The 23,055-nt window shown below is 37.5% G+C and overlaps 1 protein-coding gene across 2 annotated transcripts; it reads right to left on the minus strand.

The window, feature by feature from the left end:
- Positions 1-1,138: 1,138 nt before the first annotated feature.
- Positions 1,139-23,046, minus strand: slkb (STE20-like kinase b). 2 transcript variants are annotated; one of them, XM_056772287.1, is made up of 19 exons: positions 22,279-23,046; positions 21,031-21,195; positions 17,466-17,514; positions 16,687-16,836; positions 15,459-15,531; positions 15,168-15,362; positions 14,978-15,059; positions 13,598-13,729; positions 12,627-13,424; positions 12,384-12,514; positions 9,644-9,767; positions 8,269-8,448; positions 7,565-7,642; positions 7,109-7,238; positions 6,126-6,250; positions 5,795-5,986; positions 5,522-5,647; positions 4,375-4,488; positions 1,139-2,657 (listed from the first exon to the last, which is right to left on the minus strand). In XM_056772287.1, exons 1-19 carry the CDS (start codon positions 22,426-22,428, stop codon positions 2,511-2,513), a joined length of 3,141 nt encoding a protein of 1,046 aa, XP_056628265.1. In that variant the 5' UTR covers positions 22,429-23,046; the 3' UTR covers positions 1,139-2,510. The 2 variants fall into 2 exon arrangements, with proteins under 2 accessions (XP_056628265.1, XP_056628273.1); XM_056772295.1 differs by lacking the exon at positions 7,565-7,642 and having other exon boundaries at positions 22,279-23,045.
- Between the last annotated feature and the right edge of the window lie 9 nt (positions 23,047-23,055).

Below are 23,055 nucleotides of genomic sequence, written 5' to 3' on the forward strand. Positions count from 1 at the left end.
GATCTCATCCCCCATTGAGTCCCATAGTATTTATTTTCCCTACTATGGCAGTAAATGGGGGATGAGATCTGTTTGGTTACTGACAATATTCCAAATATCTTCCTTTGTGTTCAGCAGAGTTGGAAAAACTTGAGGGTGTGTAAATAATGATAGAATTTTCATTTTTGGGTATCTCTTTAAGTCAGGCCTAAACCAAGTTTTGTCAACTTTGTTTTTAAGATGCTAATGCATTTATTTGAAAACCTAACCAACTTGTAAATATAACACAATCTGTTATTGATACTGTTGGGTTAATGGAAAGTTAAATATAATCGCCGTCCTTCCGAAACTTTGCTGTTTTTCAGGAAATGGAAAAAACACTGTCCTTTTTAAACGATTAAATACTTTGTTGTTGACGAGATATTTGCAAACCCATTGGTCAACATAAAGGGTGACAAAGAATAAAATAACTAAATAGAGGTTTCAGAAGGACAGCAGTGAAAACTTCATTTAGAATGAACAAACAGGATTACTGTCTTTACTTTAGTTTCTAAAGAATAAGATCTTTTTCGTTTAATTTGAAAGTAATTGTTTTAGTAATCATATTTCTTAGACAAGAAGAGTTTGATTCTTTTTTGATTTTCATTTGAGAAATGATGTATTTTTTCTTTGTCATAAATGATGTGTAGTTTGGCAAGACTGTACTACAAAATTCAAACAAAAATGAGTTGAAAGATGATTTGAAAACTAAAAACTCGACTTCCAGAGCTACTTTAAGGAAAAGTCAGTGAATTTTAGCAGCATCTAGTGGTGAGGTTGCGAATCGCAAACAACGGCTCACTCCCCACCTCCCTTTAGAAGCACTACGTAGGCTGACACAGAACTAAGATGTCGTCAGGTATTCGCTTTGTTGCTGAAGAAGATAATGTATTTACAAAAGGCATTATGGAGAAGGGGACCCGCGATGCATGTAATTCAGCTCCAAGGTAATACAGACATAGCAGTTCATTATGTAATGTTTTTTTCCAGCTCTGAGGACATAATTATATTGCATTTCTGTCAATAGATCCTCTTTCATCTAACACTGGTCCTTTAAATCTATATAATTCTCTATTAATAACAAAGATACATGATCGAAAAGAACGAGAGAACTACAATATTATTCACACAAATGTTTTAATGTTCTCAATCACAGCTTTTTGATCTATTACACAAACACAGTTTTTTCACATTATTATGCTGCTAATTTGATCTCACATGTTGAGAATGCTTTAAAAACTGACATGGACGAGAAACGCATGTATGAAAATGCAAACACAGGCACGACAGGAATCTTTCATCAGAAGGTGCACAGCACTCCGAACGCCCATCTGACTCCTAACCTTACAGCACGATCTACTGTGAATATTAACAATGCTTTCTACATCCATGACATGATCACTAGGACTTAAGAGCCTATTGTTTTCATTCATTTAAATAAGCATTTTTTTCCACAGATGTACTATCCCACAAATGTCATGTTGAAGTTCTGTCAACAGAGGTACATGCAACAAGAAATCTATAACAAAATAAAACAAAATCACATGCTAAAATATACAATATGATAAAAGAACACCTGCCTGTATACATATAAACAGGGTTATAAGGATAAATAATCCTTTATACAATTTAACTGAAAGTACACAAGAACATGAGAATAGCACGCAGGTTATCGAACTTAAAATAATCATGCCTTTAAATTCAAAGCAAAAACATCGTGGGGAAAACTTCCAGAAACTGATCTCTCTTGCTATGAGGTTAGATAAAAAGCTGAGATGGTTTCATTTGGCTACATTTTCACATTGCATAGCAGTGCAGGCACGAAGCGCACTTTTCATACCACAGTGATGTCAGAGACATTGCATACATTGTGGCTGATATGCCAAAATACCTGGAAAAAATGGCTGCTATATAATTGACAATTATACTTTGTAACATGTATATGAAATTTCCACAAAAATCAAACAAGAGTGTGCCATTTATGTTTGATTAAAATATTAACCGAATCAAATATGAGGACTGTCACTAGGAAACAGTTTAGTGTTATTTTTATAAATGTTTAATCGTCAGAATCAATGTGCGTATTATTCTTCTGATTTTGATATTAAAACCCTTGGCTTGTCCGTCTCCTTCACTGCCAACAAACATCGACTCCTGTACTGCAAGCAAATCAGGTTGGAGCTGAACACTCATTCCATCTTAAAAAAATCACGCCGTTGATAACCATAAATAACAAAATTAATTTACTGGCATAACGTCATTTAGTGGAATACAAACTTAATTCAAACCCATCATCGTGTAGTGAGATCAAACTGAAAATCCACTATTGAAAATTAAAATAAAAAATACAATAAAAACATATTTTGCCTTCTCTCTAGCTTATCACCGAGCGACCCCCCATTTAATTCTGATACAAGAAGGCAGCAGAGGTTCAGTTGTGGGATGTAGTGCACATGTGGCGAGATGTTTCTGCAGTTGTCCATGTTTCTTTTTTAAAACCCTGTGGAGTGGACAGTCGGTACAGGGTAGAACTTTGAGATTCGGCTCTGGCTGGAGGGGTTAAGGCATGTAGACTCGCCGCTCATTTTGAAGAACACTTCCTGTTCCTGTACCTTACGGGCAAACTCATCCTCGAGGGCCTGCACACAGAGATTTAGACAGATAAGACGCCATAAGATAACCTTATAATGTGATGGAAATATTTAATGTAACACAACATTTCATTCTGGTCCTCAAATCTGATTGGATGAGAGATGATGCAGCAGTCCGATACAGGAACAGAGCATCGAGGCACTTGTTGTTGAATCACTACTACAACGTTTTCTATTTCTCAAATGTCATGGCAGGCTGTCAATTTTTTTTATTTAATTCATAGTTTTTATGGAGCCAATTAGATTGCCACTGAGGGCAGAGCTTCCCATCTTTACCACATGATGATGTCATCGCTGGTTAAGCCTGGGACACACCAGCTGGTCATTTCTGAGCATTGGGGTGTGTTCTGCATACACAACTTTGTTTACAGGTTATATATCCCGAGTACAGGATGATGAATAAAGACTACTGCCCCCTTCTGGTATGTGAGAGTTATTTCCCCTTAAATAATCAGACTTGCATGTAAGAGGTTTCATTTATATAATAATTAGTGGTGGGCATAGATACATTTTTTTAATCTAGATTAATCTAGATTAATTCCAAGATTAATCTAGATTAATCTAGATTAAAATGGCTCATTTGAATTCTGCCGAAGGCATTCAGAATGTGTGCTACCCAAATAATGACTAAAAGTAAGTCTTTGAGAACGGGTGTCTAAAGCCAGGTGGCGCATTAGACCAGGGGCTCATCTCCTGTTTCCAAAATGCATCACAAACTGCTTGAGAAAGCTGTTCTACTATGATAATTGGTGATGAAAATTAAATTATGTTCAATAAGATGAACTTGTGTTTACTTCCGCATTAGCTAAGGGATTCTTTGCGTTTAGGTGGTACTTGAGACTGGAAGAGCTCCTACAGTACATTTACATTTAGTCATTTAGCAGACGCTTTTATCCAAAGCGACTTACAAAGAGTGAGGGAGCAACAAGCGATATGTCATACAGGAGCCATAATACATTAGATCTCAATACAAAGTTACTGATTTTAACTAAAGCTAGACCACTACCTGTTGAGAGAAAGTGTTTTTTTTAAACCAATTCCGCATTGCACAAGGTGCAAACAACCTTAGTCTTGTCGATGTTTCCATTGGGAAGCTTTTTTAAAATTAATATTCCCTGAAGCAAACCCGGCGGCTTCATAGCTGCATCCATGTTAGCACGTCACGTTTGATGCGGTAATTTCACAGTAACGTTATGTTGTGTTCAGACCAAACGCGAATGGCGTGTCAAGCGCGAGTGATTTATATGTTAATGCAAAGAGCCAATAGACCTACTTGCTGCGCGAATCGCGCGAATGAAGCCCTGCTTATGAGATGATGAGGCGGCTTCTGCTTCCGCGAATGACGCGAATCACGCGAGTTGAAAAATCTCGTTCGCGCCCCGTACAGTGCAGTTAAGCTGGTATACATCCGCGCTATAATATCAAGGTGAAAGTCATCATAGCTTGCGTAGTATAGACCCAGCTCCCAACCCAACTTTGAGAATAGATTAACGGCGAAAAATTTTTTAACGCGCGATAATAGTCTCACTGCGTTAACGCCGTTAACGCCGTTAACGGCCCACCACTAATAATAATATTAATATAAGTTAAGGAATATTGAAAAAACGAAGTAAATATAAAAATGTGTACTCTATGTTGTAGAAAGTACAACTTTGATGGTGCTACAAAAATAAGTAGACCAGTAATTTTAGATTAGCGGTGGTACCTTCTTGCGCGGTCTGAGTTTCTCTCTCCAGTCCTTGAGTTCAGCGCTGTGTTCCTCATCCAGTTCCTTCAGCTTCTGAGTCTCGTGCTCGATGAGCAGATGGCATTTCTCATTCTGAAACACACACACAAACGGTTATATCCAGTTATATATGTTTGAGTGTGTACTTATTTGAGCAGTTCAACGTGAATGAAGAACAGACTATATGTGCGTATTACATGCAAACCAGTGATGTCCAAAAATGAACATTTTGAACATTCCTAAGAAAAATGAAATTGTTTTGATTTTGCTTTTTTGTTACTTAATCCAATTTTATATACAAACTTTAACAATTTACAAATGTAAATCATTACAATTGATTGGTGAAAAAATATCTCGATTACTTCTATATCTCCCTTTCGCTTTAATGAGAACATACTTGAGCATGGACTTGATAATCCATGTTATCACAGCACAGTTTGGAAATGATCCAAAGAGCATCTTTGGCATTCCATGGAAACACTAAACACGTCAGATTTATGTTATGTTCAATGTTACTAATTTTGATTTACAATTTGCGCCTAAAACCGCACAGAAAACGTGAGACGCACTACTTTCTCCGGTTTTTCAAAGCACCTAGGAGTTTGCGCTCTCCAGTCGTCTGTTGTCGCTAAGCAACCATGGGCCACAATAGCCGTTAAGATGAGGAGGATAAGGATTACATTTGTGAAAATACCTGGCAAAATGTTTGCTACTGGATTTATTTATGCTCTGTCTCCAGCTTGTCTATATTGGCTGGTTGGTTCTTGTCACATGAACTGCGGTGCGCGTGCAAGCATTCTGAAAAGTTTAAATATTCTCATCTCGATGGGGCGCCGACGTGCCTAGAAAAACGTGAGCGTCGCAGCATATGCGCATTGCGAACGCTGCGCTGCCTATTCGAGTATATACATCTAAAATATCAAATATGCTTGCGCAAAAGACGCGAAATGTGTATCACCCCTAAGAAATTTATCTTAAATGGAATTCTTAATTGTCTACAACTTTTCCTTATAATAGCTTGTCATCCTGATTTAAATCTACAACCTTTTAATTGCTAGTTATGTGTAACCACATCAACCCACTATAAGCACAGTCTGTACTGTATGCAAGGATGTGTTTACTGTACCTGTAACTGCTGAAGTTCTCTGACATTGACGTCACAATGTGTCTGTAGATCCCTCATCTGATTCTCATGTTTCTGGTGTTGATGAAGCCTCTCGTTCTTTTGACGTTTCTCCTCTTGTGCGGCAAACTGCTCATCAGCCACAAACACACAACAGAAAACTTACTATACTGACTACATACGGTACAGTGCATTTCTGTGAAACAACAATTCAATTCTAAAAGCTTAATACTGGCAGGAACAATCACTTGGCCAATCATTCATTTCTGTTCTGACCTGTTTGACTTTCTCTCTCTCGAGGTCGGGCGTGACCGCTGTGGAGCTGATGCGCAGACTCTTTTTGAACATGGCCATGCGGGTCTTGGCATCACTGCGCTGAATCTTAGGCAGCCTGGTCCTCTCCTGAGTCTGTTTGTTTTTCATCTCCTCTATCAAACGCTGGTTATACCTGTGCATTTGCTCCATTTCCTGAACACAAACGCACACAGTAAAGAAAATAACACTTATCATTCTCCTTTGTTGTGTGCTATAGTCAGATTTTCTTCTGTATTTTAAGTTTTACTTTAACATTTTTATAATTTAATAAAGGGTTGGGTATTAGACTAACCTTCTCATGTCTTTTGAGCAGCTGGTGTCTTTGCATGAAGTACTGGTCTTTAAGCTGCTGTTTGTGCAGCTGGTGTTTTTCCTGTAGGTGGCGCTCTTCAAGCTCCCACATCGCTGCCTCTCGCGCTATAGAGAATGAAGAACCAAGCGAATCAAAGACCGTTTCAAGTATCCTAGTATCCTTATGTATTCTTTATGGTAATTAGCATAAAGTACATGAGTATATGACACATAAATGGAGAGCCTATGGCAAATTTCCATAAGGGTAGTACAAATAACTTTTTATTTAGTCCATGGATTCAAAACGTTTGGTTTTAGGTATGAATGTCTTAAGAATATCTATAAATTAGTGTGCACAAAAAACATTGATGAAATGTGCGTTTTGAAGGTATAAGCATTTCTCTGATTTCCGCCATTGAAGATAAATGGTTTTTTAGACCGTTATTTTGAACACTCATAACTAAATGCTACTTTAAAAGTGGGTGGAGCAACTCAATATGTCCCACCCCAACTTCCTGTTTCAATGTAAATAACGCTTACAACAATACATTTAAGTTCGCTCTAAAGCAACAAAAGAAATAAATAGAAAAGTCCCCAGATAAAATTTTGCTCATATATCCAATAAAAACAAGAGTTTGTATAAAAATGATTCTAAACGATCTTTAAATTCCTGGCTTTGAGAAACTAATTCCTATTCTGAAAGTGGGAGGAGCCCCCCAATATGCCCCACCCCAACTTTCGGAAACAGCGGAAATTACGTTAACAAAGAACAAAACATTTAAGATAGCTTTAAAGTAAAAAATATACAATCCATACACAAGTCTGTTGTTTCAGTGAAAAATACTTGAGTGTTTGAAAAGAATTCTGTAATTAGTTTCTGAAATGCTGAGGCTACGAAAAGCAGTACATAAGCAGGTGGGGTGCAGTAATAAGTGAAGAACAACAAGCCTCCCTATTCTGATCTGTGTGAGAACAACATCTTACCTCTGAGCAGCTGCTGTTTGTGGTTGAGACAGTCCCTCTCGATGGTGGCCAGCTCATGTTTGTGTTGCTGTATGATCTTCTTCAGAGCGCAGTCTAGATCCTGCTGCTGCTTCTGAAGAAACTCCTGCTCCTACAAACACACACAGCAAGATGATAACAGCAAGTAGGGAAACTGGGATTTGTTCTCCTAAACCGTTTGGAAACCCCACATGGAAACATGAACATATCAACACATGCTTCCGTGCTAAGTGTGCTTGTGTGACATGCACTTCACCACAAGAACCATGTCCCTTTTGAACTCAAGTTAGCGATGTGCACACTCAAAGGGGTAAGACAAGAATCACATAAAGCCCTAGAGAAACAGAACTCTACAGAAACCAAAACTTGGGAGAAAAGTGCCCAAAAAGAATCAAGTGAAAAACAAGCAGGAGGAATTATTTTGAGTCTTGATGTTACCTCCTCGACAACGGGTTGGATTAGATCTTCCCTAAAGTGTTTCAGGATGGAATTTCTCACATGTTTGGGAGAGAGCTCCTGCACTCCAGAAAAAATGAAAGAATAATTGGGGTGTATTTTAATAGTAAAGTTGCTGTAAATGTCAGCATAATCTCTACTAACTGAATTACAAAAGGCAAATACGCAAAACTATGACATAATTTGGGCAAGAAACCTCGACTTTCAATACAGCTCTAAGAAAACTCCACTCCAAGAATTTTCAGTTGTGCTGCATTTACTATTCATAGGTATATGTTTAGGCAAGCTTTTATATATCTTTTTATTCTGTGAACTACAGAAATGTTTCTTCGAAATTGCGAATAAAAAAAACTTTTCAATTTTGCAGGGTTTTTTTGCAGAAAATGAGAAATGAAAAAACTGCTCAAAACAACAAAAATGACGCAATGTTTTCACACCTCAAACACGGCAAAGAAAACAGGTTCATATTCACTTCTAAACAACACAAAACCAATGTTTTTTGTTTTGTTATATGTACTTTAGGAACATTTGAAGAATATATTAGTGGTATCCATTTTTTCAGAGCTATATATAGATTAGCCAAAAAAAGTAAAACATGATGCCTTTTTGAGAATACTTAGCTGTAGTTTGTAGTTAAACATACAAACAAGTTTTTTTTATATATTTTTTTGTAAACACTTCTGTACCTCCTTCTTGCGGTTCTTTAGCATGTTCTGGAACTTGGAGAGCTCCTTCTCCTGCTCAGCTTTGATTCTCTTGGCCTCGTCTCGAAGACGATCCGTGTGCTCCTGCTCCAGACGCTCGATCGTCTGTTTCTGCTGCCGTTCCAGATTCTCCACCTCAGTATCATATTGACGCTTCTTACTCTAGAAACACGAAAGACACAATCATTTCAGAAAAGAGCAAGAAGCTTCCCTAGAAAGATCTGGAGGTCGCTCTACACAACCAACTGATATAATGTCATCAACTCCAAATGGAATGCACTAAAATCACTACTGACCAGGGACAAAACTGGGACAATTCCTGGCGGCTTAGAACAGAGGCCTTCATTAACAGTCTGACACAAATTACGTGCTCCAAAAATAAGTCAACTATTAAGCCTTCGATCACTGTTCTCAGTATTTCTGGGTTTGATGTCATTACTTGTTGGACAAAGCAATGTACAGTACAGATCAACAGCAAACAACCTTTTAAAAAAACTAAAACCTACCTTTAAAACCTCTAAAAGAATGTCAACACGCCAACAGGTCATGATGCTCTAATGATCAACTTGTTAGCTGTTGGATTCTTGTATTTTTTAGCTTTGATATTTTTAGCAGTTGTGCTTTAATTTGCATAGTGATGCTGTGATTTAAAGGGTAAGACCTGTTCACACTAAGAATAACTATAAAAGTAACACTAAAAATAAAATTGCTTTCAAATTTAAGAGAATAGTGAAGTCCAACACACAACATTTACAATAAAAATACAGAGGAACAATACTGACTTTTTACGTTTGACTTAAAATCCATTCAATTAAGGGCTCATGCATTTAAAATGTGAAACTGCAGTGGCGAGTGCAGAATAAACACAACATTATTGTTCCATTGTGTGAATGCTAATATAATTGTTTATGGTAAAAATCCTGCTTAAAGCAACGTCCCTACAACAAATGAATATTAGACATTGCATCACCTGTATTCTACACTACACAACATTGGGTTCACGGTTAAGACAGTCTCACAATATTTTGAGCAAAACATAAAAATAATACAGAAATACAAATAACAGACTTATTATTTCCAAGATCAATAACATTTCAATCACATTTTTATCATTTTGTATATAAAATACAATATTCAAAGTTTTAGTGAATGTTCTGTATGTAAAATTAAGAAGGGAATTTATAAAGTACAGTAGTAGTATACATGTTGACACAGGTCTGATTCATAATATTACACTTGTTGATTAAGACCTTTATTTTGTATTCTGGATGTGACTCAACAGGTGTCAACAACTGGTGGTACGTCAAACATTAATGATCTAATCGTCTCATCTGTGGAATGCAGTATTTTTTCTCACCGTGACTTCCTGTTCGAAGCGTCTGTAGATCTGCTCTCTCTGTTGCTGGAGTTTGTTGCTGAGCTGCTGCTGAGCTCTCTGCTCCTCTTTCTGCAAAAGTCTGAGTTCTCTCAGCTCCTGACGTCTGCAACACACAAATACACACACAGCGGGCCTTTTACACTGACCTATAGTGACCCCTGACCTGTCATCATTTATTCAACCTCATGTCATTCAAAACCTGTACATGACTATTTCTTCTGTGGAACACCAAATAAGATTAAAAAAAAATGTTTTGTGTCCGTATAATGGAAATCAATAATGATTGGTTACCAACATTCTTCAAAATTAGAAATTATAAAAGAATACTAATAAAATAGTACAAATAAAAAACTAAAGGGCTTTTAAGGACAACACACGATCCAGCCGGACAGGATGTACTTCCACTGCCTGAAAGGAACAGGAAGTGTAATTTACAGTCCGTCTTCCTTTTCCTGTGCTTAATGCGCATCTGCTGTTGAAACAGCGCAAGCTACTGTAGGACCACAATCACTTATAAAAACCAGACAGGAAACCTTTGGACAATGCGCAGTTTTAAAACACTGCCCCTCCCTGTTTATACCGACCAGAGTGTTACAAACCCACTGACAAGTGATAGACCGATATATTGCCGTGGCCGATATATTGCAGATATTTGGACGTTTTTAATTATCGGCATAGGCTGATATAATTCTTAAACTCGACAATATTTTTTTCAGTTTGCCTGACATACAGCACATAAGCTGGCTTTTGGCACTTAGTAATGTACTATGAGCACAGTAAAATGGGTCATTTAAGGTAGATGAGATACAAATATTGTATTGTAATTATCAATAACATGTTTAAATTGCTATTTTAGTCATATTAAGCCATGTTTAGCTGCCCACAATAAAAATAATGTCATGTGTGGACCAGAGGTTCCGCTAGTCTTTTTCATTGTCCGTCATTTCTAAGGACAGGCTTGTAAAAATCTGTCATATTCAATTTTATCCGTCACCATGGTGGATATCACGTGCCAATAAGCATGTTTGTGACGTCATTGTGTCGTGTGTACTTTAAAGTTACTGTATTTTAATACACAATAAAGCCGAAGTCGTTTAAGTATTTAATGTTTATGTTTCCAGACATAAAATACTAATTACAGACAAATGTTCATGTCCAGTCAGTAAAAATGACAGGTGCTTGTACATGCTGTTTTGTAATCATTCAATTATTCACTTACAAGTAACTTTAAGCTGCTGTTAGGTCATGAAAGGAGAAGACGCAGAGAGACTTTTTTCCACTCACTGAAATTTAAGGTTTATTCAAAATGACGCTACTCCCCATCGCTCTCTGAAAGAAAAAAGTCCGAGCCCGCGACGAGAGGCAGATGAATGACAGATTCTGCTTTGCAGAAACAACACCACAAACAACGCTAGAGATCGCTGTGTTATTATAAAAATTGCAAAAAGATTTTCAGTTTGTTTTGAAACTATGGCGAAACAAATTAGACTGGTGGTGGGCCATCATAGTCGTCTAGATAAACATGCCCCTGTCTCATATGGCTCTCGGCTCCGCACCGCACCGCGAGTCTCCACTGATCCCGTGTGGGTATTTCTGCATGGACGAAGCGTTTATGAGTAATGAATGGGAAACGTATGCATCCCTACGAAGAAGTTATGATGAAAGCAAATTATTGGATGCTACCAACTCGACAAAAAGGGGAATTACTAACTGCCCTCATTGAAATCCGTCAAAATGACGGACAGCCTTCAGATTTCCTGTCACTGGTATAAATTATCGGTTAACGTGACCTCTGGTGTGGACCTTTTTTGATGTGTTCAAGTCTGGAATTGGGTAACGTTTTAATTTTAGCGATTCCAGTTCCGATTTTGTTTCTGCTCATCGAATCCGATTCTTATCGATTCTCTGTTCCGATTCCAATATTTTTTTGGGGAGCGAAAATAAATGCAAATCCTTAAAGAAAACAGTTTTAACCTTTTCATTCTTGCCACATTTATGCTATAACCAGTAGACTGTAACTGTTAACTGTGACAATTCGTCAAATAATTAAATAAACAACACTTCCATTCAGGAATAATCGGAAGCAATTACAAACCAAAACTATTTAAGTATAATTCAAAAATACAACATAAAATATATAACATGCAGTTGCTAGATCTTCCATTAGCTAAACAATTATTTGTGAATAAAATACACAAAAAGTGATTGAATTAATAATTCTAATTAATATCATTTAAAATAAACTAAAACATGTTGTCCTGTAGCTTCCCAGATGTATTTAATTGTTATCCTTTTTTAATTCAGTACTAACAAAATTTATTGTCTTTTCATCTCTATCTGTATTTTGTACCTGAGTGTGAGACGCTGGGCTTTCCGGTTCTCGATACCCAACCCTAGTTACTATATAGGCACGTAATCCACAATAATTGTACATTTTGTTTCACCAATTTTTGGTATGTCTTTCATTAACTCATTTGATTGCATTTGTATTATATCGGCCTCTTATCAGCCAATCAGCCACAGTGCTTTCTTAATATCTGAATCGGCTATTAAAAACCCGAATCAGTCGACCACTACCAGTGCGACCAAATACCCCACTGCCTTTACCAATGAAAGTGCACGTGTAAAAAAAACAATAGGAGATAAATCCAGACGTAAAGTTTACCAAAGTATGTCAATATGAGACAAACATGTAAATGAAAAACAGCTTATGGCTCACCTGAGGAACCTCATCTCCTCACTTTTAGTGTCATTGTCTGTGATGATCTTAGATGTTGTCACGCTGACCTCCACACCGTCCACGATAAACTTACGAGTTTTCTTAAGAGTCTTTTTCTGCCTCTTATTATCCTAAAACACATTTAAGCATTATCTATTACACAAGACAAGTCTGGTTATAGTAACTAAAAGAATGTGATCGATTGCGAAACCATTGCCATAGTCTTCAGAAAACGTTTCTCACCTGTTGAGAGGTGGATCCCGACTTGGATTTGCTTATAAAGCTGGATATGGATAAGTTCAAGTCTATGCTGCTGCTATCAGCAGTAGAACTAATTCCTGAATCGGAGTCCTCCTTTTTCTCGTACCTTCGCCTGACTGGAGTTTCTTGATCCACAAGCGATGCAGGTTTCTCCTTTTCCTCCACCTTCTCCTTCGCTTCTTCTTTCACAAGAGAGGTCGGGGAAGGCACATCAGCTACAGCCTTGATGTCCCCGTCTGGTCTAGTGGTTTCCTCCATCGGTTTCTCCAAACTGGTAACGTCTGCTGCAGGCACTTCTTGTTTTCGGAGTTCACCATTGCCCATTTGCTCTTTGCGTTCAACTGCTTCAGCCTCTTTTCGATCTTCCCCCGAATCTGTCGGCTCCACCGTTGTCACTTTCACCTCCTCCTCCTGCATGTCTCCATCAGGTTTGGCTGGTGTCTCCTCCGCTTGGATTACCGTATCCACTGGAGTACCTGGAGGAACAACCTCTGGTTCATCAGTTTTAGGTTCTTCAGGTTCCTTTGGAGCTACTTCGACAGCGTGTCCTTCATTTTCAGGGGCGGTTGCATCCTGGATGTGGTTCTCCCCCACTTTCACGGTTTCTTTTACTTCACTTGTTTTTTCAGTTACAACACTGTCAACCGGTAATTTAGGAGTAATGATTTCCTCGATCTTTTCAGGAACAGCCTCCAAGATGGATGGCGATTGTGGAAGCTTTTCATCCTCAGAGCTTCCGACGCTAGCGTCAGATGGCGCACGCTTGTGTCCAGGAAGGTGCTGATGGAAGAAACATTACATGTTAGCTAGTGTTAAAAAACATGAAGTCACATAATACAGTAAAACAAAATGATAGGACTAAATAAGGTTCCTAATAACTTCATGCTTGCTGATTTAATGAATCAAGTTCTATACAATATGTAATATCTGTAGAATGGTTAATATAATGTTACCTGGTTTCCTTCTTGGTCTTCCTCCTCCCCTTCCTCCTTCACCTCCTCTATCTCCTCAGTGACTTCCGCTTTGGCCTCGGCGATGAGCTCCCTCAGTGGCCTGTTGTCAGTCACTCTACTCACAAACGGGTGCTACACAGATGAGGGCATATGATGTTTTATTTTTGATATATAATTGCACATGCACACAGTCATTAGACTCTAATGAGAGTGATAGTAAATGCTTTTTAAAGGCAAAAGTTTTGAAACATGCAATGAGAATTATTTGAAATGAACGTTTTGGTTTCAACCTTCCTAAATAAGATTAACATTTATTTTGTTTTCTCTCACAAATCCACAGTTTTGCTACAGAAGAATGCTATCAATCCAATGGGGTCATTCGGGTTTTCAGATTTTAATTGAAGATTATCAGGGTACATGAGTTACAAAAAGAAAATGACCCACATTGATAAGCTATTTACTATACGCGCTGCAATATTTCATGAAAAAATAAGAATTGTTATTTTATTAATTCACTGGGACTGTACTATAAAGTAGAGATTTAGATAAAAGGGATAAAAATATGCAAAAAGAAAAAAGCTTTTCAGGATAAATTCGTTTATAAAGTAATTATTGTGCCATTTTAGGAATATAGTATAATATACTAAATACAAAAATACAACTTTGGTGTTTCACAATAAACAGATAGCATAGGTACATAAACCAGGCAAGAGTATATCTAAGTCATAAATCAAACCTATTTTGTTCAGAAATACTGTAAATGCTGAAAAACTGAAAAAAGTGTCCTCAGCTGTCAAAAAACTATTTTAATCAATTTAACTCCACCAACATTTCACCTGTCATATTAGCCAAAAACATAAACATGGACAAATATCTTTATATATAAAATACAAACAATGTCTGAGGTAAACAACAAGAGGAGTACACGACCAGCGTCGTATCTCAAATTCTTACCTTGGGCTTTGACAGCTGCTGCAGACAGTCAAAAGCTGGTCTGAGAATATGCAGTTTCTTTGATATTATCAGTTTAATTGGTGAAAAATTTGAGTTCTGTAGTTTCAACCCCATTCAGACTCGTTCAAAGTGCAGAATCGCTCCTAGCACGTGTAAACGTACGTGTCTGTGTGTGTGAAATCAGTGCTAGGCTGGGCTACTTAAAGCCTCGGTTAGAAAATCTCCTTTGCTGACGTCGGACCTGAAGTGGAAAGTGCTTGACGCTGACAAACTCAACAAACAGCTGTCGATTTAATCGGCCACCTGGACCAGCAGCTGTTCGCGCGGCAGTGCGTAACAAAAACAAAAAGGCCCTTTAAGAGCGATTAGGAAGTTTTGCGTAGGGTGGCTGTGTCTTGGATTATCAGTGTTTGGAATGAAGTTCACCTGCAGAAGCTGCGCCGTGCTCCACCTGTTGTCTACGTTCTTATCCAGCGAGTGCTTCAGGAAGTCTTTGAACTCTGCAGACCTGCGGAAAGACAGACAGATTGTTGAGTACTTGAAAGTTTAACATGCCACAAGGTCTCAAAAAGTTAACAATACTTAAAACTTCTACTAAAATCTTTTCATCCTGTACCATTTTGAAGGCTGTTGTAAAGTAGGCGGATCAGCTTTGGCGATCTTTAGCAGCACTCTCATTGGGTTCATCTCATGGTTGGGTGGTTCGATCTGGGCCAACTCGATCAGAGTGACCCCAAGAGACCAAATGTCAGCCTTATAGTCATACGGCCTGTCCTTAGATGTCTCGCACATCACCACCTCTGGGGCCATCCTGAGAAAGAGAAGAGAAATATCAATGTGTATCAATCATGTCAATGTGTGTGAGAACTGATGGATGTATTTCATCTAGATATTTAACTCGATTTACCAGTAAGGGGTCCCAATGAAGGAGTCTCTTCGCTGGAGCGTCTTTGTGTTCTTGGCCGAAACACCAAAGTCCGCTAACAGAAAAGGGAAAAAATATTTAGAATCATTTAGATAATGGTCATTTACATTTTCTGAGAGTTATATTTCAAGTTTTGTCTGAAAATGTCAAATCCATAACATTGAAACAATTCAAAATTTACTGCCCCTAGGATAACTTGTTTTTGACAGATTCTTATGAAACATTTAAGGCAATCCCATAATGCATCGCATGTGGTAATTGGACAAATTTAATTAAGATGGCAGAGGGACCCTGAAAGAAATATCAATTGTGAATATTTTTATTAGGAAGAACAAGTTGTGTATCTAAAAACATTTTCTATAAGTTGCAGCTCTCAAGAAAATTGAGCAAAAGTGTGTTTGTAGCACGGATACTGTACCACATCGTACAACATGTACGACCTGCACACGTGGGCACTTCACAGATGAATTTACATTTGGTCAATGATGTAATGGATGTTCAAGCTAAGCTTTACTGATATGTAAATGACTCTCCCTCTGTATCTTTCTGTCTCTGCATTTTGTTATTAAGTGCCTGTGGATATTTCCACATTCACCCAGATTTATCTGTATTTGAAATGCACGTTGGTGTTTTCAAACATTTTCTAGGGCCCGCATGATTCAATCACGTTTATAGCAGACACAACTACAACGGTACTGGAATTTGTAACAGCTGATATCACCTGCTATACTGTGATACATGCAGCTAACAAGCTAGAAAACTCTCCTTCACGTGACCTGGCATATATAACTAGCCACTAAACACACACAGCCGTTGAAACATTAAGAGACCGTTTTTACTTTTTCTAGTTATGTGTTAGGCAAAATCATACTTTTTGTTTAATTATGTAAACTATAAATAATATTTTTACCAAATTTCAAATAAAAGTATTGTTTCTATTTGCATTCATTTGCAGAAAATGAACAGGTCAAAATAACAGAAAAGATGCTCTCTATTTTTAAACAAGTCCATATACACTTTTAAGCAATACAACAATTATATTTGTGCAAAAGTTCAAAAATAATTTTCTCATGTGATAACCTGGCTTTTACCGCAGTTTTATGTGTCATTCTGTCTGTCTTTCATATTGCTGTTGTTCGAATTAAAATAAAGTAAAACACTTTTTTGTCCATTGGGTAAAATCATGCTATAAACGCAAACACTGGCTCACCCAATTTGACGTCTCCATCCAGTGTGAGCAGTATGTTTCCTGCCTTCAGGTCTCTGTGGATGACATTGTTGTCATGGAGATACAGCAGAGCTTCCAGCACCTGTTTACACACCACCCTGATCTGTGGCTCTGTTAGAGGCCTTTCAAGCTCTACACACGCAAAATGTGTACCAATGTCAAATTTGATACAATATTTCATTAGAAATTATTCATGTTTTATAACATTTCATTTTTTTTAACTGCTGATTTTAAAATACAGGTTTAATACAATTTTGGGAAATGAGGTAACTGAAGTTGAAAGGATGGTTCACTCAAGAATCATTTAATGACCCTCATGGCAACTTCAAACCCGTATGACTTCATTTCTTCTGCAGAACACAAAAGAATATATTTTGAAGAATGTTGGTAACCAAACAACATCGACCCCACCGAGACATTTCTCAAAATATATTATAAGTCACACAGGTTTCAAATGACATGACGGTGAACAAATAATGAATAATTTTTTTTTTGGGTGAACTATCCTTTTAAGAATAAGAACCCCACTATATACCTTCTGATTCTCTTGGCTTGTGCCTTAAAACTAAAGTGTGTTATGCCATAAGCATTCACAAACAGTTTTCCTAGAAACCCACAGAATTTTAATGTTAACCTGTAGTTCTCATCCCTTTTGGAAAAATGAAGCTAGAATTTTTGCTAAATGAAAAAATGGTCAATGTCTTTACAAGTCTTTTACCAGAATCTCCAGTTTGGGATATCGAATGCTTGTTTGCACTCACCGAGCATGACCGCATCTACAGCTCCACCGCCGCAAAACTCGATCAAGATCTGCAGACAGACAGATTCATCACATGCACATGTTAACAAAACATCACATGTGTTCGACTTCATATGGCGCTGCACAGAGGTGTTACAACAGCCACCATGTCCCATTGTGCAAGACTTTTGGTAACTGGGAAATTATTTAGAACAATGGCAGCATTAAGAGATTAAGAGAAGTTTTACTTATCCTTTTGTCCTAACATTTAACCACTCTACATGCCAGACTAGCTTTATTAATTCATTTAAAAAACTGGGTATTCAACATACTTGTTCATTTTATGTGCATAATATAAGCATTCATGATCATAATAAAAGCATACGTCATAGAAAAGTCTTTCAGAAGGCCACAAATAGACCCCATCTGATCAAAACACAGGGCTGCCGGTCAATGACTGGTCAGCGAAAGGTGCGTTGCAGGACTATGGTTGGTCAGTTAAAGTTTAATTTTAAATCTGTGATGGTCCATTGAGTTACAAAGCAGGTCTGTTTTCAAGGTGCAATGCAGAGTTGTAATGATTTAAAAAAACTGCATGGCATGCCTGTGTTTTTTGGCCATTCACAGTGCATTGCAGAGCTCTGACCTCTTCTTGTAGTTACACTTTAGAGCTGTGATTGGTCGAAGAAGCTGCTAAGCCTTGAAGGCTTTCATATCTCAATATGGAGAATGACATAAGAGGATCGAGCAGCCAAGTCCTGCATGACCACAAGAGGACGGATGAAGGGTTTTCACACATTAGCACAATGCCAGAATAACGTCCGTTCTGTCGTAATAGGTTTAAGAGTTTCCGTGAAGCCCAGTTGGACAGTGGAGTGCCAGAGCTGAGGCTGGTCATTGGGAAAGGGTGGCCAGGCTTTGCTAGAGGTGCTTACGTAAGAAGCTTCAATAGTGAACAAGCAAAACATAACAAGAAAAACAATGTGCAGATGCTGTAACATCATAAAGAAATTGCAGTTGTCGAATTCTAGTAATTATCATAGGATCTGAGCTGGTAACTGAAAGGTTTCAAGTTCAAACCCGCAAAAATCTGACCCCCCAAACACTCAACATCATGCCCATACCGGACCTTTCAGGAAGTGTACTATAAGCAAATTTGGGTGGAAGTGTCAGCTAAATAATCCATGAAACAACAAACAATATGGCTTCACTATAAAAGGCACAAAACTAGCGCACCATTCAAATAGCAAAAAAGTCCAAACTGTATTGTGTAAATTCAGATGTAGTGTTCAGAACAGTCGTTGCCATTCATGCCACGAGCTGCTAGGTTGTTCCACTGTGGGCGAGATGTTGATTTAGACTGCCGACTGTGGCAACACTATAACCCACACAGAGAAATACAATGGCCATTAACACAAGAGGAGACTTCCTCTCCTACTGTAAAATCTCGGAGTATACATTTCTAAATAAATGCTTTGCACCTATAATGAACACAAAATTGATCCTGCCTATAGGGCTGTCACAATATCAGATTTTAAAATAAAAATAATCATGATCATTCGTGGTGATATTACCGCAATTCAGATTTAATTTTAAAATAATAAGAAGGGGAGTAACAGTTCATCACGATATGATACAATATGGATTTTCTGCGCCTCTGATACGGTATTTGTCGGTACCTCGAGAATTTCTGTGATACAGTAATGATTCGATTCGATTAATTGATCGATATTTTGAGATTAATTCTCTTGTTAACACAAGCGGTTACATTTTTTATAAATTACAAAAGCAACCAAAATGTTTAAAATGAAAGTTTAATAACAGTAAACTCTTTAAAAATGACACTCCCAATGTGACATTTACAACAACAAACTAATAAAACAAATACACTTAGACGGGCATTACATGAGGAATAAAGATGTGGAGGACACTGCTTCTGCCAGATGACCTTGTAACAATGCGACACACACCCAGGTCTGATCAACCTGCGGTGGGCCTCCCTTGGCTGAGGGTGTCTTGTGATAAAGGGCCGAAACACTCAATGAACCTGAGGTGCACAACTGACGATGTGTCGCATTGATGGGAACCATACAAAGGGCATTATCAGCAGCACCTCACCAAAAGACTTGTTTCAAAACATAACTCATGAGACGTCTCTCTGACAATGGCAAGGACAGTTAAGTATGCTATGTATTTCTATTATTGTTTATCCCCAAAACACAGAGGATCCCTTCCCGACAAACCAATGGAACCTCAGACCTCCTTTCCTCGATAAGGCGTGGGAAATGTCCTATTGGGCAATTCAACTGTGCTGAAATAGTGGGATTATAACATCTGAAACTAATATCCTGGCTACTGACACGATTAGAATATGGTGACAGAGCGACTGTCTACCACAATTCTCAATGTGCACGATTTATTGTGTTAAGTTATTATTAAGAAAGTTAACATTTGCTCCACCTCTAAAATAACCCGTCTTCTCAGATGACATCGTCAACATTTACTTCAGTTTATGGGTTATGAATCTCACTTCAAGAATGCTTCTAGGGTGGTTCCACGATTAATCATGATTAATCGCATCCAGAATAAAAATTACTGTTTATAATAATATATGCCTGTGCACTGTGCATATTAATATTGTATTTATCACCATATTTGTATATATTTGAGGAAATGAATAAATGTTTATATGTGACTTAAATTATATACACAAACTTTTATTTTGGATGTGATTAATCGCAATTTATCATGGAACAGCCCTAAATGCTACATATGTAAACGGGAAAATGCAGGGAAAGATAAACGGACAAATTCAAAAGATTCATTTATAAGTGTCATTTTATTAATTGGATTTAGAGGAACCTATCTCATATTAATTACTGAATTGCATAATAAGAACCTGTTTATCCTTAGCTGTTCTTGCAATAAATGTCTCATGATCATAATCCACTTATAACATTCCTTCAAACACATCCAAATAAAACCCTACCCCCATCTCCATAAGGAAATGGGCAATAGCAATATTAGTCCGTTTCCTGGTGTACCGGTCAGAAACAAATCTCTACACCTCTACAAGCACGCACTGTTCAGTAAACAATGAGGTACAAGAGAAAAACAGGCAGTATTACGTTACCTCAGGTTTTCGTTACTGAGTTCACCGTGAGAAAACATATCATCTAAGCCTCATGAGAGAAGCCTTTAGCTGGGCTTACTGATTTAATTTAATGTCTGAACATCAAAGTCTCTTTTTGTCCTATCTCAGAATTTCCTGTTTCCTCACAGCAGAACAAAATGTAAATTTTCGTCTAACAAACAAGTTTCAAATGCAAATAAAGCAAGCTAGACGACAACCATATTCAAGCCCCTTCAACCTTGTTTAAAACTTCCCCTGCACAGGAAGGAAGGGCTTGAAGTCAAAAAGTCAAACAGAGCTGGACTTTTTGATGTTTTTCCATTTTCATTTTGTCGATAGTATTATATAGTCGACTTGCAATTCATTAGGAGACAAATTAACAAGATTAAATGGCTCAAAGAGTCTGACAAAGATCCATAGTGCACCAATAAAAACAAAGCAAATGCACACTCACCCAAAGTTTGCTCTCAAAATAAAAAGCATCAAGTAGTTTTACGATATTGTAATGATCGCATGATGCCAGGATGTCAATCTCCACCATGTAATCCTCCAGTTCATCTTCAGTTTTGGTGTCGATCACCTTGGCAGCAGCAAAAATGCCCGTCTGCTTGTTCTGAGCCTAAAAACACGGAAATGTATAAAATGTATATTATATAAAGCCCTCTTATATATGGGAGTACATAAATATGTGTTCATGGTGTGTGAACACCAGCTTTATACAAAAGTTACATTTTTGGCAGACACATTGGTAAACATTACGCTTAGTGATAAGAATGAAAACCTTTGACCTTAACACAGTGTTATCTGGAGCTTTATTTATTTGGCAAACTAAATACACATTCTCAAACATGTAATGTTTACACCTACCCTTTATTTGTACAAAGTAAAATTTTAATATATCTGGTTAAATTAATTATACACACTTGGAGAGATTTATTGGACGATATGTTTATGGCTTATATCATTTATTTTTAATTATATATTAAGCAGAGACCCCTTTAGTGTCATTCAGGTCTACAAGTCACACAGAACTATTCACTCAGTATCGTTATTTGTACTATATCTGGGTGGCATCTTATGTTATTTAATGTAGTGCATTGGTGAAAAATTAACCAGGTCAAAGTCTGTTCTGTTTATTACAGGAAAGTATGAAATAAAAAAACATAAAATCCTTTAACAGTATTTTGTCAAAGTGAGTAATTTGGTTGTTTTTAATGTGTAATAGAAAGAAATCAGGCAGCATGATAATATGTTCAAACACAATCTCTCAATTTAACAGAAAATGGTGTGAATTAAATGAAATCAAACTGTCTTATCTAATCTGTCTCTCTAACTGGCATAAAATGCCATTTATAAGGGACCATAGGACACATATAATATCATGATGAATATGATTTTTTTTTTATATAAAAGTCCCATTACAACCGTATAGACTATTTTCTTTTCAGTTAGTAGTAAGTTGTATAGAAAAACGACTATAATACAATCTCTTTCAAAATTGTCATATGAATGACAACCAGTGGTTTGGGGCTGATGGTGTTATCAGACTGGTGACGTCAAAACCCAAGACTCCTGTAACTTTGTACATATTCATTTGTAATAGATTTTATCTGGATTTAATAACCACTTGGATCTGCCATTAACTTTTCAATTACATAAGCACTTAATCAGAGATGTAATAATTTCAAGACTCTCTTTTTACCTTGTACACCTTCCCAAATGCTCCATCCCCTAGCTCCCCCACGAGCTCCCATATTTCCTCCGGGTTCGTGTCCCTGTGCACGTGATCATACTGTTTTTTCTTCTTCTCTAAGCCCAGTTTAAAGATTTTTCGAAAATTAAAGAAAGACATAGCCACACGTCTTTCTCTTTCTGCGCGTTTGACAAAGGAGAATTTCCTTAGTATGGTGTTTGAACAGCAATCGTTATTGCATTCCCATTACAATTTAATCTCTTGTCAGCTAAAACAATTGACCATATGCAATGTTAGTCTTTGCATGTTAAAACAAAAGAACTGGATATGTTACAGTAGTCGTATTTCGAGAATTCCCATAAAACGCACATTCGTGATTTTAGTTACGTCAGTACTTGAGTCAAAGATCTGACGTCCTGGGGATCGCATAAGAACAATAAAAGTCCGTCATAATAATAAGTGCGAAGGCGATCTTTAGCAGGGCTGTAACTTTGGTTGCCTAAACCCGTCGTCTGGCTTTTTCGGAGTCATGGGGTTGTTGTTCTCCTCGGAGTCTCATGGACATGATCCGTGAAAACATCCAGTTTCTTTATATTCCTCTTGAAATGAATTAAAACAGAGCACGAATGAAAATGTATATATCTGTCACGAGCACAGATTCCGATCACATGTCCACCAGTCCTTGAATAAAATAAAAACAGATAACGCTGCAAATGCATGAAGGCAAACAATAGTTTTTGTTTGGGGACACCGTGCGCATACCGTGCGCGGCGCGTTTAATCTAGC

The sequence above is a fragment of the Triplophysa dalaica genome, chromosome 2 (genome assembly GCF_015846415.1).
Source record: "Triplophysa dalaica isolate WHDGS20190420 chromosome 2, ASM1584641v1, whole genome shotgun sequence".
NCBI lineage: Eukaryota > Metazoa > Chordata > Actinopteri > Cypriniformes > Nemacheilidae > Triplophysa > Triplophysa dalaica.